At 39.8% G+C, this 13,568-nt stretch overlaps 1 protein-coding gene across 1 annotated transcript in view; it reads right to left on the reverse strand.

The window, feature by feature from the left end:
- Positions 1–13,568, reverse strand: part of LOC145402074 (uncharacterized) — a 71,076-nt gene that overhangs the window by 42,988 nt on the left and 14,520 nt on the right. Inside the window, exon 6 of the mRNA XM_080274179.1 lies at positions 7,079–7,162. Within this exon, the coding sequence (XP_080130305.1) occupies positions 7,079–7,162 (84 nt within the window). The remainder of the gene's footprint in view (positions 1–7,078; positions 7,163–13,568) is intronic.

Genomic DNA, 13,568 nt, shown 5'->3' on the forward strand with positions numbered 1-13,568 from the left:
TTTCCACTACTGGTGTTTCAACTTTTACAGTTAGGATTAGGAGAAGAGTTCTAAACCTTGGAGCAAAAAAAATAGAAAAAAGGGCATATAAAAGTACTACATATATTGGACAATTGAAAAATTTACTTACTTGACAATGTCCACAATGAATGAGAAAGGTCCAGACCAAATCATGCAGGAATTATATAGATAGATAAATAGATAGATAGACAGATAGATGGACAGATAGATAGATACATAGATACAGATATATATATGTATATATATACTGTATATATATATGTATGTATGTATATCTATCTATCTATCTATCTATCTATATAGATAGATAGATGGACAGATAGACAGATACATAGATACAGATATATATATGTATATATATACTGTATATATATATATATATATATATATATATATATATATATATATATATATATATGCAGTGCTCCCTTAACATCTAAGGGGGTTAGGTAACAGAGACACCTGCTTATGTTAAAAATCCACGGATATCTGCTGCCCCCATTAAAAACACCCCTTGACCCCCCTTAACCCTTTGGCTGCAGCGGCTGTGATGACAACATACTGATTGTGCTCATTGCAGAGAAATAGGAAAAAAGTTGTGTGTTTTCAACTCATGTTTTAATCCACTTATCGTTAATCTTGAGAGTTAATATTTTTGTCGGACAAACATCAATCTTTCTACTATTGTTTGCAACAAACTGCATGTCCACAGGCACTCCAAGCACGAAGAACGCTTTTGAGAGAATACAAGGTGTGTTTTGACTCGATGCAGGGAGGTGGAAATTTCCACCAAACCACAAAATTTTTTCCATACAAAATAGGGTTACAGCCATGTTACCTCATAACAGTAATTACAACACTTCTAGCCAGTTTTCTATGATTTTGTTACGATATTCCAGTGTTTATGTTAGAATTTAGCAAAACAGTAACGATGTGAGGAAAATCAATACAAATTTTATCAAACTTCATGAATGATTTTTATTACCAATTATTTTTATAAAGCTTATTGATATAATGTCATGAGTCATTTCACTGCATTGCTGCACAGTTTGCAACCGCAAAAATGTTAGCTAGCAAATGCGTTTAGCATCATGACTGATTATCGTAAAAATATCACTAAATCACTTGCATTTTATCACAGTAATTTCAGCCACTCTCGTATGATTTCAAAGAGATTTGGGTGTGTACAGTACTGCTTCGTATTATTTACCAGAGAGAGGGAGGAGGGGAGGGGTATGAGAGAGAGAGAGAGAGAGTGGGGGGGGAGGGCAGCAAACCAGTTTAGACCAGCTCATCGAGGGTACATGGAAGAAAATAAATACTCCCAGCCCGTTATGAGGAACACACTGAGGTGGTTTGGCCATGTGGAGAGGATGGAGGGTGAAAGACTGACGAAGAGAGTGTATGTGAGTGAGGTGGAGGGGGGAAGAGGGAGGGGGAGGCCAAGGATGAGATGGAGGGATGGGGTGGAGAGGTATATGAGAGAGGGGGGTGTGAGTTGGGAGCAGGGCAGTGAAATGGCGGGGGACAGGACGACTTGGAGGCGATTTGTTTGTGGCCACCCCAAACGAGATTGAGGCGTCTGGCAATAGACAGATAGATAGAATAAATGAAGTGGCCAAAAGGAAGTGTTATATTTGATTCACTGGACAATGCCATCACCAAAACAGCCATGAACTGTGTTTTCATACAAAACAGGGTTACATCCACATTACCTCATCACAGTAATTGCAGTAATAATAAAAATAAAACACTTCTACCCAGTCTCCTATGATTTTGTTACAATATTCCAGTGTTAATGACAGACTTTAGCAGAACAGTAACGATGTGAAGAAAATCATTACAAACTTTATCAAACTTCATGAATGACTTTTATTACCAATTACTTTTATAAAGCTTATTGATATAATGTCATGAGTCATTTCATAGCATTGCTGCACAGTTTGCAACCGCAAAAATGTTCGCTCAAATGCATTTAGCATCATGACTTCTCTGATTATCGCAAAAATATCACTAAATCACTTGTATTTTATCACAGTAATTTACAATATAATATAAAATAACACTTTCTGCCACTCTCGTATGATTTCAGTGAGATTTGGGTGTGTACAGTACTGCTTCGTATTATTTATGTGAGAGAGGAAGGGGGGGGGGAGGTACGAGAGAGAGTGAGTGGGGGGGAGGGCAGCAAACCAGTTTAGACCAGCTCATCGAGGGTACATGGAAGAAAGTAAATACGGTACTACCAGCCCGTCCTAACTTTTCCCCTGATGAATTAATGGCATTAATAAATAAAGTGGCCAAAAGGAAGTGTTATACAGTAATCACTCCAATATCCGACGTAATAGAGCCATAGGTAGGTCCGGATATTGGTTCTGTCTGGATATTGGGCCCCAGCTTATGGACTTGTACTTATGGACCCAAACTCAGAGAACACCTATACAACTCCCTCTGGACATGCATAGCACCTATTTAAGACCCAAATCACACCAATAAGGCACATAAATGATAGAAATAAATGCAAAAGAAACATAAAATGAGGGTTTAGAAGTAGGTTCATACATTAATAAACATTCTGGTGACTGGCTCCTGGACTGGTACTTATGGACCCTAACCTAGCCTAACTCAGAAAAACACCTTCCTACTGCACATGCCTAGCTCCTAACACCCTATTCACACCAATGAAGGACATTAAAAAGTGAAATGAGGTAAGTATAGTATGGAAAAAAAGTAGTGTATGAAACATTCTTATGTCCAGATAGTGGGGATGTTCGGATATTGGGCGTCCGGATATTAGAGTGATTACTGTATTTGATTCACTGGCTAATGCCATCACCAAAACAGCCATGAACTGTGCCTGGGATAATGTTATATTTGCAGTGAACAGTGTCAGCAGAGTTCAATGAGATAAAATGTTTTAGTGAATTCAGCCCCAGTACTGTATCCACTTGCAGATATTTAAAACCGTTTATGTAATATCCATCTGTGGATATTTAAAACCGTGTATGTTAAAAACACGGATGTTAAGGGATATATATATATATATATATATATATATATATATATATATATATATATATATATGTACAGTATAGTCATCTTGCCTAAAGTGCACCATCGCAAAGTGCGTCTTGTCTAATGTGTAACGGGGGTCTGACAATAATTAATTACTTAGAAAGTGCGCTTGCTACTTGCAATGTGCAACAGGCATGAAAAATTGAGACAAATACGGTATTCTCTAGCGAATCATGAGCATAATTTGTAGCTTGTGATGGGTAAGGGTGGGGCTGGTGAGTATGTGTTGTGGGATGCAGCTGGCTTGTGAGTGAGTGGTGAGGGAGGTGCCAGTGCCATGACGTCACGGTGAGGGAGGGGCCGACGTCACAGCGCACTGTGATGTCAGCAGCGTCTGCGCAGCTTCCCCTCACCTCCCCAAGGCCATTTTCTACCCTCTGTACAATGCTGTTAAGTCTTGAATTTTCATAATAAATATACAGTATTACTCTTGCATGATTCAATTGTAAGTTTTCCTTTTGCATCCTAGTTTGGGATAGGTATCGGTGAATCAATATACGAAAATTCAGGATATGTTGCCCATAAAGCCATTTTTAACATGGGATCCTATGCTTCCCAAATTGTGAATTTATAAAGTGCGATGGGCTGTGTCGCCCATATTCACGCACTTTACAAGAGATGACTGTATATATATATATACACACACATGAGTATATCAGGGCTGTGCACGTGGGGGGGGTTGGGGGTTGAACCCCCCTCATTTGGAAAGAATGAAAAATTCTAATGAAAATAATACTAAAAACGCAACTCGTTAAATTGAGATAAAAAAATATTGGAAGAAGAGGTAAAATGCTCTGCAAAATATAAGAAAGAACAAACAGGAGCATTCACAAACTCCCCAAAGTTGCCAATCTTTACCTGATAACTTAATTTGAAAAATAAACACCCAGTCAACTAAACTACTGTTTTGTAAGTGTGTCCTTTATAACTTTGTGAATAAACCACGTTATGAAAAAATATTTTTTTTCTTCCAGACCCCCTCCCTCTGTGAACAGCCCTGATATATATATATATATATATATATATATATATATATATATATATATATATATATATATATATATAAATGGACACAGTAGTTTTCCCTCATTTATGGGTTAAGTACTGGTATTTAAAGTACATGTATTTCCCAAATTCAAGTCACAGCATTTGTACTTGCACTGCAACAGCCAAGCCTTTGCCCTCACACACATGACTTTGCCACTGCTCCTGCCAACCTTCTTCCCATTAAAATATATACATGTATCTTATTGCTGTTAAAACATATTACTTTCCCTCAAATTTCTACTGTCTACTTTCCTAATAATGTACACAAATTTCAAATTCATCTATAAAACTTACCAGGTCAGCTTCTAACCAATCTACTGGACATGTTATCCAGGCAACTGCAGTCACATCTACATTTAGTATTGAGCATCATCATTTTCAGCTTGATGTTGGTCTCCCATGTTGCATGGGTCAGACAGGGTCACCTGACACTATCATGCTCCATTCTGCACCAGCCTTCTAGAAAAAACTCGAGATCTAAGGTCAGTAGACACCACTTCATCCATTGTTCACATTGGTCTACCTCTCCATCAATGACCTGATACTTCTATCCACCTATCTATGCATCCAATTCCCCTGGTCTATCCTCTCGACATGTGCAAACCATCTGTTACCTCCTTTCTACTTCCTTCATGATGCTTTCTACTCCCATCCATCTTCTCAGTTATTCTGAGCATATCTCATCATCAAGCTTTACTTCATAAATATATATTGGAACAGTCTCATGTCATTTTGTTCCAGTTTCACTGTGACATGCCAAACATAGGGGACCAAACACTTTCCCATTTGTAAACAAAAAGACTACTTGAGATATCATGATGAGTAACAACTATGAACTTTTTCCAGGTACTGCAGACCCTTTTACAGCAATGGCATTCAGCTCAGCAACATCACCTGTGCTGACAACTTCACCAATGCAGCAAAGTTTGCCTACAGTCTCCACTGACTCATCTCCTATCAACAAGGATCTTAATGGTCTGCCCATGAGTGGTCTGAGTATTCCCCTAAATCTAGTACAGTAAGGTTGGGGTATGATGCAATTTTTAATTATTTCTTTACTTCACGAGGACGAAGATGAGTATTTTCTGATACACTGGCAAAATTGGGCAATAAGTATTATTTTAAAATTTACCACCACTGCAAATGCATTCTCTGCTCACTAAAGATGCTGCTATGGCATCACTCACCCGGCCCTGCTCACCACAGGACACATCAACAGCTGTGGTAACTGTGGCCCAATGCTTGCTTGGTTATCATGCTGTTCCTTCACTCTCTCCCACTCACCACAAACTAGCCAATCAAGATGTCTAACCATCCAAGTATCACATCTTTTACAAGTGGGGGGGGAAAAAAAAAAATTAGTACTATTGAAAGGCAAAAATTCCAAACTAGCTTCCAAATGAAGAAAGTGTTTCTGCTATTTTATGCCACTTTGAACCTAACCCTACTTTCTCTGGCTCACACAGAAACTAACCCTACTTTCTCCATCTCATCAGAATCTAACCTTACTTTCTCTGGTGTCACACAGAACCTAACCCTACTTTCTCCACTATGTTACATGTAATTACTGTACTGTATATGCAGTAATACAAAATTATACAGTATTTTGTAAACATTCTTGGAACCCATCTTGCATTATATCCCGACCTTCCTGTACAACAGAAATTCACCACCAGGCCTGAGCTGTCACTCACTTCACTATCTCTCTTGTCTGCAAAATATTTGCAATCAGTAAAGAAAATACTGTTCCTACCCATGTCCTACAGAATATGACATGTTACATAAATCAGTAAGCAGCCCAGTGTCACACCCACAGTTCATGGCTCCTATATTCCCAATATGTACTCAGAAATCTTTTGACTCCACACCTAATCTCCATTTTGAAATTATTCAACCAATTCTTCCATACCCTCCGCCATCAGGATATGACCATCTGTAGACAGAGTTCTCATGGGCACCTTTCTCTGAAATCTTGTGATAATGCTACCATCAGCATTAAGAGTGGCCATGGGCTCAGAAATTATCCCTGATGTATCCCAACTTTAATCTTAAACTCTTTGCTGCAAGTTCCATTAGCTCTTAGACTATTTTCAACATTTGCATATGTTACATTACTACCCCAATTCAAGTAACAAAAGTAAAAACTGTCAAACAAATGCCTAGTACAGTACTTTGAGACATAAAAATCCTTTCAGTCCTCATTCAAAACCTTGAAATTCTTGGCTTTATGCCACTCACATGTGCTATCCTAGTCCATAATTCCCTTATACACCTGGGGTTCTGATTTGATGAAGTGAATTCCAACCCTTTTGTTTGTTTGTGATTAGTTTACATGGATGTCACTAGGCTTAAACATGGTTTAACCCATTCAATCCAGTAATGTATTTTTTTTTTCAAGTTTAATTTTTGCTATCATCATATAGTTTATGCACTTTAGGAGAAACTTGGAGGGGGTAGATCGTATCATATCGTGTATAAAGGCTCCAACATGCTTGCATGAGTAAGCCTTGGTCACCTAATGGTGGCTCTCCATGCTGTTCGATCTCTGGCAGCCTCCCTTTTCAGTCCCTCATCCCTGAGGTCACAGTTTATGACCTTGTCCCAGTTCTTTTTTGGTCCACCTCTCACAATTCTACCCACAATGTTCACACTTCTCACCTTCCACACCTAATTCTCATCCTCCATTGTGTGAATGTCAAGGTTAGGGATGCGAGGGAAAAAAAAATTGAGACGAGGTCATATATAGTCATAAATAATTCATTCTAAGCTACAGGTCCTTCCTAAGTTCAAATCATCTGGTAGCAGAAAAAAAAAAAAAAGACACTCAAGGAGTTAACAGTGGTGTAATGGCACTGTTGAACACAACTGTACACATACTTACCTACACCTTCATAACATTTAAATTTTCCAAACATGATTTCCTACTGGCATTTACCTGTATGTCATACTCGATGAGCTTCTCCCTGAGGGTGTGCAGTTCTTCATTATACCTTTCCTCTATCTCACTCACTGAAGTATTCTGTAATAGCATTAGTTGAGGGGTCATGCAGGGAGGAGGAAGAAAAGATGAGACACAGTAGGAAGAGGAGGTGGAGGAGGGAGGAACAAAAAGTGAGGATGAAACAGGAAATGGAGGAGGATTGACAAAGAGGAGAAACAGGAGGTGGGGATGAAAAGGGACAGTTTGGCAACCATCAAAAGAGCTATGTCCAGTAGCTATCACTGCTCCTCCACAAGCACCAACTGTTATACCTTCAATGCCTTCAATACAAGATGTCTCCTACACTGAACACTAATTACAATCCTCTGATGGTAGCAAGCAAGAACATAAGAGGTATGACCATAATGAACGGGTTAATGGAAATATCTAACTCTTTCACTGAAAAAAGGTCTCCCCCTTCAAGTAGGTTACAGTATATAAAATAATCTGGCATCAGTTTAAAAATTTTAAGTATTTTAAGAGACATCATTGTACTGAAGAGATTAAGCATGCCAAGCTACACCAAACCATGCCACACTATTAATATCCCATAAGCAGCTCACTTATCTAAATATCTTTTAACACAATACTGTACTGTCCAGTGTATTCAGTACAGCAGTTTCATGAAAACTTTCATTCTGAGAGCAAGCATATTAAATTTCTTTCAGTTCGGCTTTTACACCTCCAATGTGTTGATTAGATAGTTCAATATGCTGTCTTCCAGTGTAAATTTACTAGATATAGCTGTTACTTACAATAAGCCCTATGACAAACTTTTCAACATACTTTTAGCAAAGATAAGTAAGCACTTACTGTATGACTACAATACAAACAATGCAGACACAGTAAGCTACCAATAACACTGTAAAATATAATAATAAAAATAATACACATGGCAGAATTCAGATTATTCATGCTGAAATGTTTCTGCAAGGATCATATGATTTCTGTACAGTAGTGCACCAACTTTCGCTACAGCAGGATTCGCGGAATCCACTTTTGCGGCATGCACCAAATATTCCCTAACTTCCACTTTCGCTTGAAAAAAATTGATTTTCGCGCACAAATTTTGGGTTTGGGACAATATTTTGAACTTTGAATTTCCTGCACCGCCCGCCCGCAACCCACCGCCATCTTGAATGACGTCATGTCAACACTCTGTCCACCCATTCCCGCCATTGTGTACGAGCGTGCTAGCTCCATTGTGTTGGATTCTCACAGTTCAATGGCCTCTACTATACCTGGTAGTGTGGGGAAAGGGCCTGGTGGTGTGGGGGGAGAGCCTGGTGGTGTGGGGGGAGGGCCGGGAGGCAGTGGTGGTGATAAAAAGAGGCAGAGAGAGAGAGTGGTAGCGAGGCAGCAAGAGGTGGCGCCAATACGTCTGGCGTGGCTAAATAAGCCCGCCACGCGCCTCGGATACTTACCCCCAACATCCATTAAACACCTCAACCTGGTCTCTGTGGTATGTTTCTCCTCATATAATGTGTACTGTACAGTTTCTATTGTTTGTATCTCACAATGCAATGTACAATAGTGATTTGATGTACTGTATTGCAAGTGAAAATGAAAATCTGATGTTACTTTAGGATAACCGGGAACCAATTAGCCTTTTTGCCATAAAGACAATGCCCCAACTTTCGCTAATTCCACTTTCGCGCATTATTTTTGGACCCAATTAGGCGCAAAAATTGGTGCCCCACTGTATAGGAAAAATCAGGCACAACAACTTTGGTCCATATTCAAATATTTTCCTTCTCTTCTTACGAGGTTTCTCTGCAATACAGGAAATCACTCAGAAAATATTACAAGACAGAAAATGTGAAATTTAGTCAACACACAGAAAAACATCTGAATATGTAAGACATATTTTAGGTAAGTGGTGCCTGAAAAGCCTTCTAAAAATTCAGCTTTGGAATAATATGTTATACAAACAACAGACTTACTGCTGCGTGCTGAATACAACAGCAAAACCAAGAATAAGTGCTATAATACTGACTACAATTACACTACTACAAAATGCCCATGCACAAGCATACAAAATGCTCTACACCTTCCAAAAATATCAGATGGTAAGAGCATTTCAGAAAGACAATGCCCCAAACATGAAATTGATAAAGAACCATTAAGTACCCTACCTTCTACAGACCTTCACCATAAATGTGATCCTGTCACACAAAAAAACGTAAGTACTGTTTTCCCGTGGACATATGAGGCTCCCTAACACATTTTCCTTAGCAGTTATTATACCTATTACATCTTATATCTTCTTAAATGTTATCATCCATCCATCCATCACTCAATCCAGTAATGTACAGTACTGCCAAATTAAGAATGTACAGGCCCTGGGCTAAGCTACTCGTTTCAGACATATTTTCTCTTTGCAACACTACCTGAGCAACAAACCCCACTCGTCCCACAGAAATATACCCTCATGGGCCACATCTGGTTGGAGTGCCTAAACTCACTAAACCATCAAGCATCTGAAAATATGCATGAAGGCAATGGGGTCAATGCATTATGGTACATCAATACACTACATGAAAGCCCACCTTGCTCTCCTAGTGTGCACTGAAGAATTGTCCCAAAGTGGGAAAGTAGTTCAGTGTGACATCCACAAACAGTAAAAGAAAATGACAATGACATACAGCATGTAGTAGCACAGAGGTCAGGAAAAGGTGCTAGGAAATTGCCTACAACCAAGAGATTATGATCCAATGCCTTACTATAACCTTACCATGCAATGAATTAATGGATGGCAGATTAGGAAACCTGCTTCGTACTGTCTTGGTAAGGTCATATGGTAGAAGGAAAAAAAAATAAAAGGGCAAGTACTGTAACCTCACCAAGCCTAATGAATAAAAAGATGTACTGCAACCTCACCATGCAATATGAACAAATGATGTACTGTAACCTCACAATACAAATGAACAAAGAGATGTTCTTTACCCTTGTAAGTTTAGGAAGCTACCCAACACCTCTTCCATATCTATGGTATATACTGTATATATTTTTGCATATGGCAAAGGCTGCAAGAGGATGGAAAAAAGGCAGAATATAAGAGAGAAGTGGAGAAGCAACTGGGTAAATATGATTTGGAGCAGATGGGGGAGGTGGAAGGTGTGTGCAAGGTATTAACAGAAGAAATCTGTGCAGCATGTGAGGTGGTGTGTGGGGTGAAGAGAAGACGAAAAGGGGTGCAAGGAACAGCATGGTGGAATGAAGAGGTTAGGCAAGCTGTGACACAAAAGAAGAAAGCATATAGTGAGTGGATGGGAAGCAGGGGAGTGGAGGAAGTTGAATGATGGAAGAGAGATTTATGTGTAGAGAGAGGAGAGAGGTGAAAAGATTAGTAAGAGAGCGTAAGAAGAGAGTGGATGAGGAATTTGGAAGGAATTTGAGTGTAAAGTGGAGGGAATATAAGAAAATGTTCTGGAAAGAGGTAAGGAGAGTTAGACAGGGTGATAAAGAAGATGGTCAGGGAGTGAAAGATAAAAATGGTATACTGCTAGTGGAGATGGGAGAAAAAGTGAGCAGATGGATAGAACACTTTAAGGAATTGCTGAACACAGAGAATGAAAGTGATGTGAGTATAAGTGGCTGGGGAATGGCTAGGAGATGCAGGGAGGTGAGAAGAGAGGAAGAAATCAGTAGGATGGAAGTAATGGAAGCAATGAAGAAAGTCAAAATGGGAATAGCCTCAGGAATTGATGGAATGTGTGGTGAAATGCTGAAGCATGGGGGAAAGATACTAGTACAATGGGTATGGAAGATGTGCAGACTGGCCTGGGGGGAAGGTAGAGTCCTGGAGGATTGGAAGTCAGGTATAATTATTCCCCTGTACAAAGGGAAAGGGGAATAAGAAGTGTGTGGCAATCACAGGGGCATTTGTCTTCTAAGTGTAAATGGAAAACTGTAATGTTGGATACTTATTGACAGAGTTAGGGAAATAACAGAGGAATTAGTTGGTGAAGAAAAGGAGGTTTTAGGAAGGGAAGAGGTTGCATAGATCAGATATCCATTCTTAGGCCTTTAGTAGAAAAGTTTCTAGTGAAAAGAAAGAAGTTGTGTGCAGCCTTCATGGATTTGGAGAAAGCATATGACAGGGTAGATAGACAAGGAATGTGGAAAATATCAAGAATACACAGAGTAAATGGGAAGTTGTTCAATGCCATGGAAAATATGTATGAGGGGGCTAAGGCTGCAATGCATGTGGATTGTGAATTGGGTGAATTTTTCTATTTGAATGTTGGACTGAAAAAAGGATGTGCCATGTCTCCATGGTTGTTCAATCTGTATATGGATGGGGTTACAAGAGATACAAGGTAGGGCAGTCGATGTTAGGGTGGCTTTAATGAGAGAGGACAACGTTTGGAAACTCCCTGTACTGTTGTTTGCTGATGATACTGGATTGGTAAGTGAAGACGAAGGGGACCTGGAAGGCTTGGTGAATGAGTTTGGAAGAGTGCTTAAGAAACAGAATCTAAAGGCAAATGTAGTGAAGAGCAAAGTAATGATCTTCGAAAGAAAGGAAGTCATTGGATGTACAGTGAGGATGGATGATGAGGAAATGGAAAATGTGAGTGCATGTAAACACTTGGGTGGTGTAATGAGTAAGGATGGAAGTTTACAGGGTGAAGTGCTTGAAACGGTACAACAGGGAAGAATGGTTGCTGGTTCTTTGAAAGCAGTGATAAGGAACAGCGAAGTGAGCATGGAAGTAAAAAAGTCAATGCATGACAGTACTGTGTTACCAACTGTAATGTATGGAAGTGAAACTTGGACCTTGTTGGAAGGACACAAATCAAGAGTGAGAACAGTGGAAACGAGTTACTAGAGACGAGCATGTGGAGTTACATGGAGACAGACTAACTAATGAGGAAGTGAAGGAGCACTGTGGTGTACATGTGGACGTGATACAAAGCGTTAGGAGATATCAATTGAGGTGGTTAGGCCATGTGGAATGGATGGGGAGTGAGAGACTAACAAGGAGAGTGTATGTGAGTGAGGTGGAGGGGGGGAGAGGGTTGGGGTGGCCAAGGATGAGATGGAGGGATGGCGCGAAGAGGTATATGAGAGAGCGGGGTGTGAGCTGGGAGCAAGGCAGTGAAATAGCAAGGGACTGGTTGACATGGAGGTGATTTGTTTGTGACCACCCCTTACGGGATTATGGTGTCTGGCAACAGACAGATAGACAGAATATTCTCCTGCATGTTATTTATGCCAATTAAATTGAATGGAGGGATGGGGTGAAGAGGTATATGAGTTAGAAGGGTTTGAGTTGAAGGGAGGTCAGCCTGATGGTGGAAGAGAGAATGATATGGAGGCAATTCATTTTTGGCTTCCCCCTCTGGCAAATAGATAGATATGCAGATAATTAAACTAAAAGGATACATTACTGACAAAAACGAAGGTCAATACTTTTCCTGACGTGCAGCATGCCAAATAAAGCACAAAAGAAATGTCCTAGAGAGCCTCCTAAGCCCATAAGAATACAGTTCAAAGATGACAGACAACTCAGGGCTATACACAACAGCAGAAATAATAACCTCAATAAAAAATCTGCCTGCAACTTATTATATTTTGAAATCTAACATGACCTTTTCAGTTTAACTAGTTTAGAGTAACTTGGTAAGTTTACTCTGACTGGCTAAAAACCATAAGATAAACACTCTAAACTCAATATGACCCAGCGACTCATGATTGCCTAATGACTCAAGATGAACCTGTGACTCACAATGGCCCTATGACCCAATATGACTCAGTGCTTCAATATAAACCAGTGACCTAATGCGACCCAGTGACACAAGATGATCCACACACCCAGTATTGCCCAGTGATTCAAGATGGTCCAAAGATCCAATATAACCCACTGACCCCAAGACCCAATATGATCTGGTAACCTAGTGATACAATGTGACCCTGTAACCTTAAGACCTAATATTACCTATCCAGTGACCTCATATGACTCTGTAACCTGACCTGACTTGACCCAGAGATCCACTCTAACCTTGATATAATACAAACGAAACCCAATTTGACCATGTCTTGCCCTGACCTGACCTTACCTAACCTAATCTGACTCCCAACATGACTTGAGATTACCTGACCTGATCTGACTTCTAGTGTGACTTTACCTGACCTAAAGTAATCTAACTCCAATTCCAAAGTTAATGACCTGACCTGATGTGATTCCCAAAGTTACCTGACACAAATGAACTCCATTAAGTCCAGAGCTAGTCCAACAAGATCTGGCTTGATCCAACCTAATATGGCTTCCATCATGACTTAGATTATCTGACTGACCTGATCTAACCTAGTCCAACTCAACCACAACCTGAAATAACCAAACATAATCTGACCTCTATCAAGTCCCAGAGTACCCTGACTCCAACACATTCCAATATGATCTGATCTGACCTGGCCTGACTTAATCTGACCTGATCTA

This window comes from Coenobita brevimanus, chromosome 57 (genome assembly GCF_032717465.1).
Source record: "Coenobita brevimanus isolate Jiangsu-jjx chromosome 57, ASM3271746v2, whole genome shotgun sequence".
NCBI classification, from domain to species: Eukaryota; Metazoa; Arthropoda; class Malacostraca; order Decapoda; family Coenobitidae; genus Coenobita; species Coenobita brevimanus.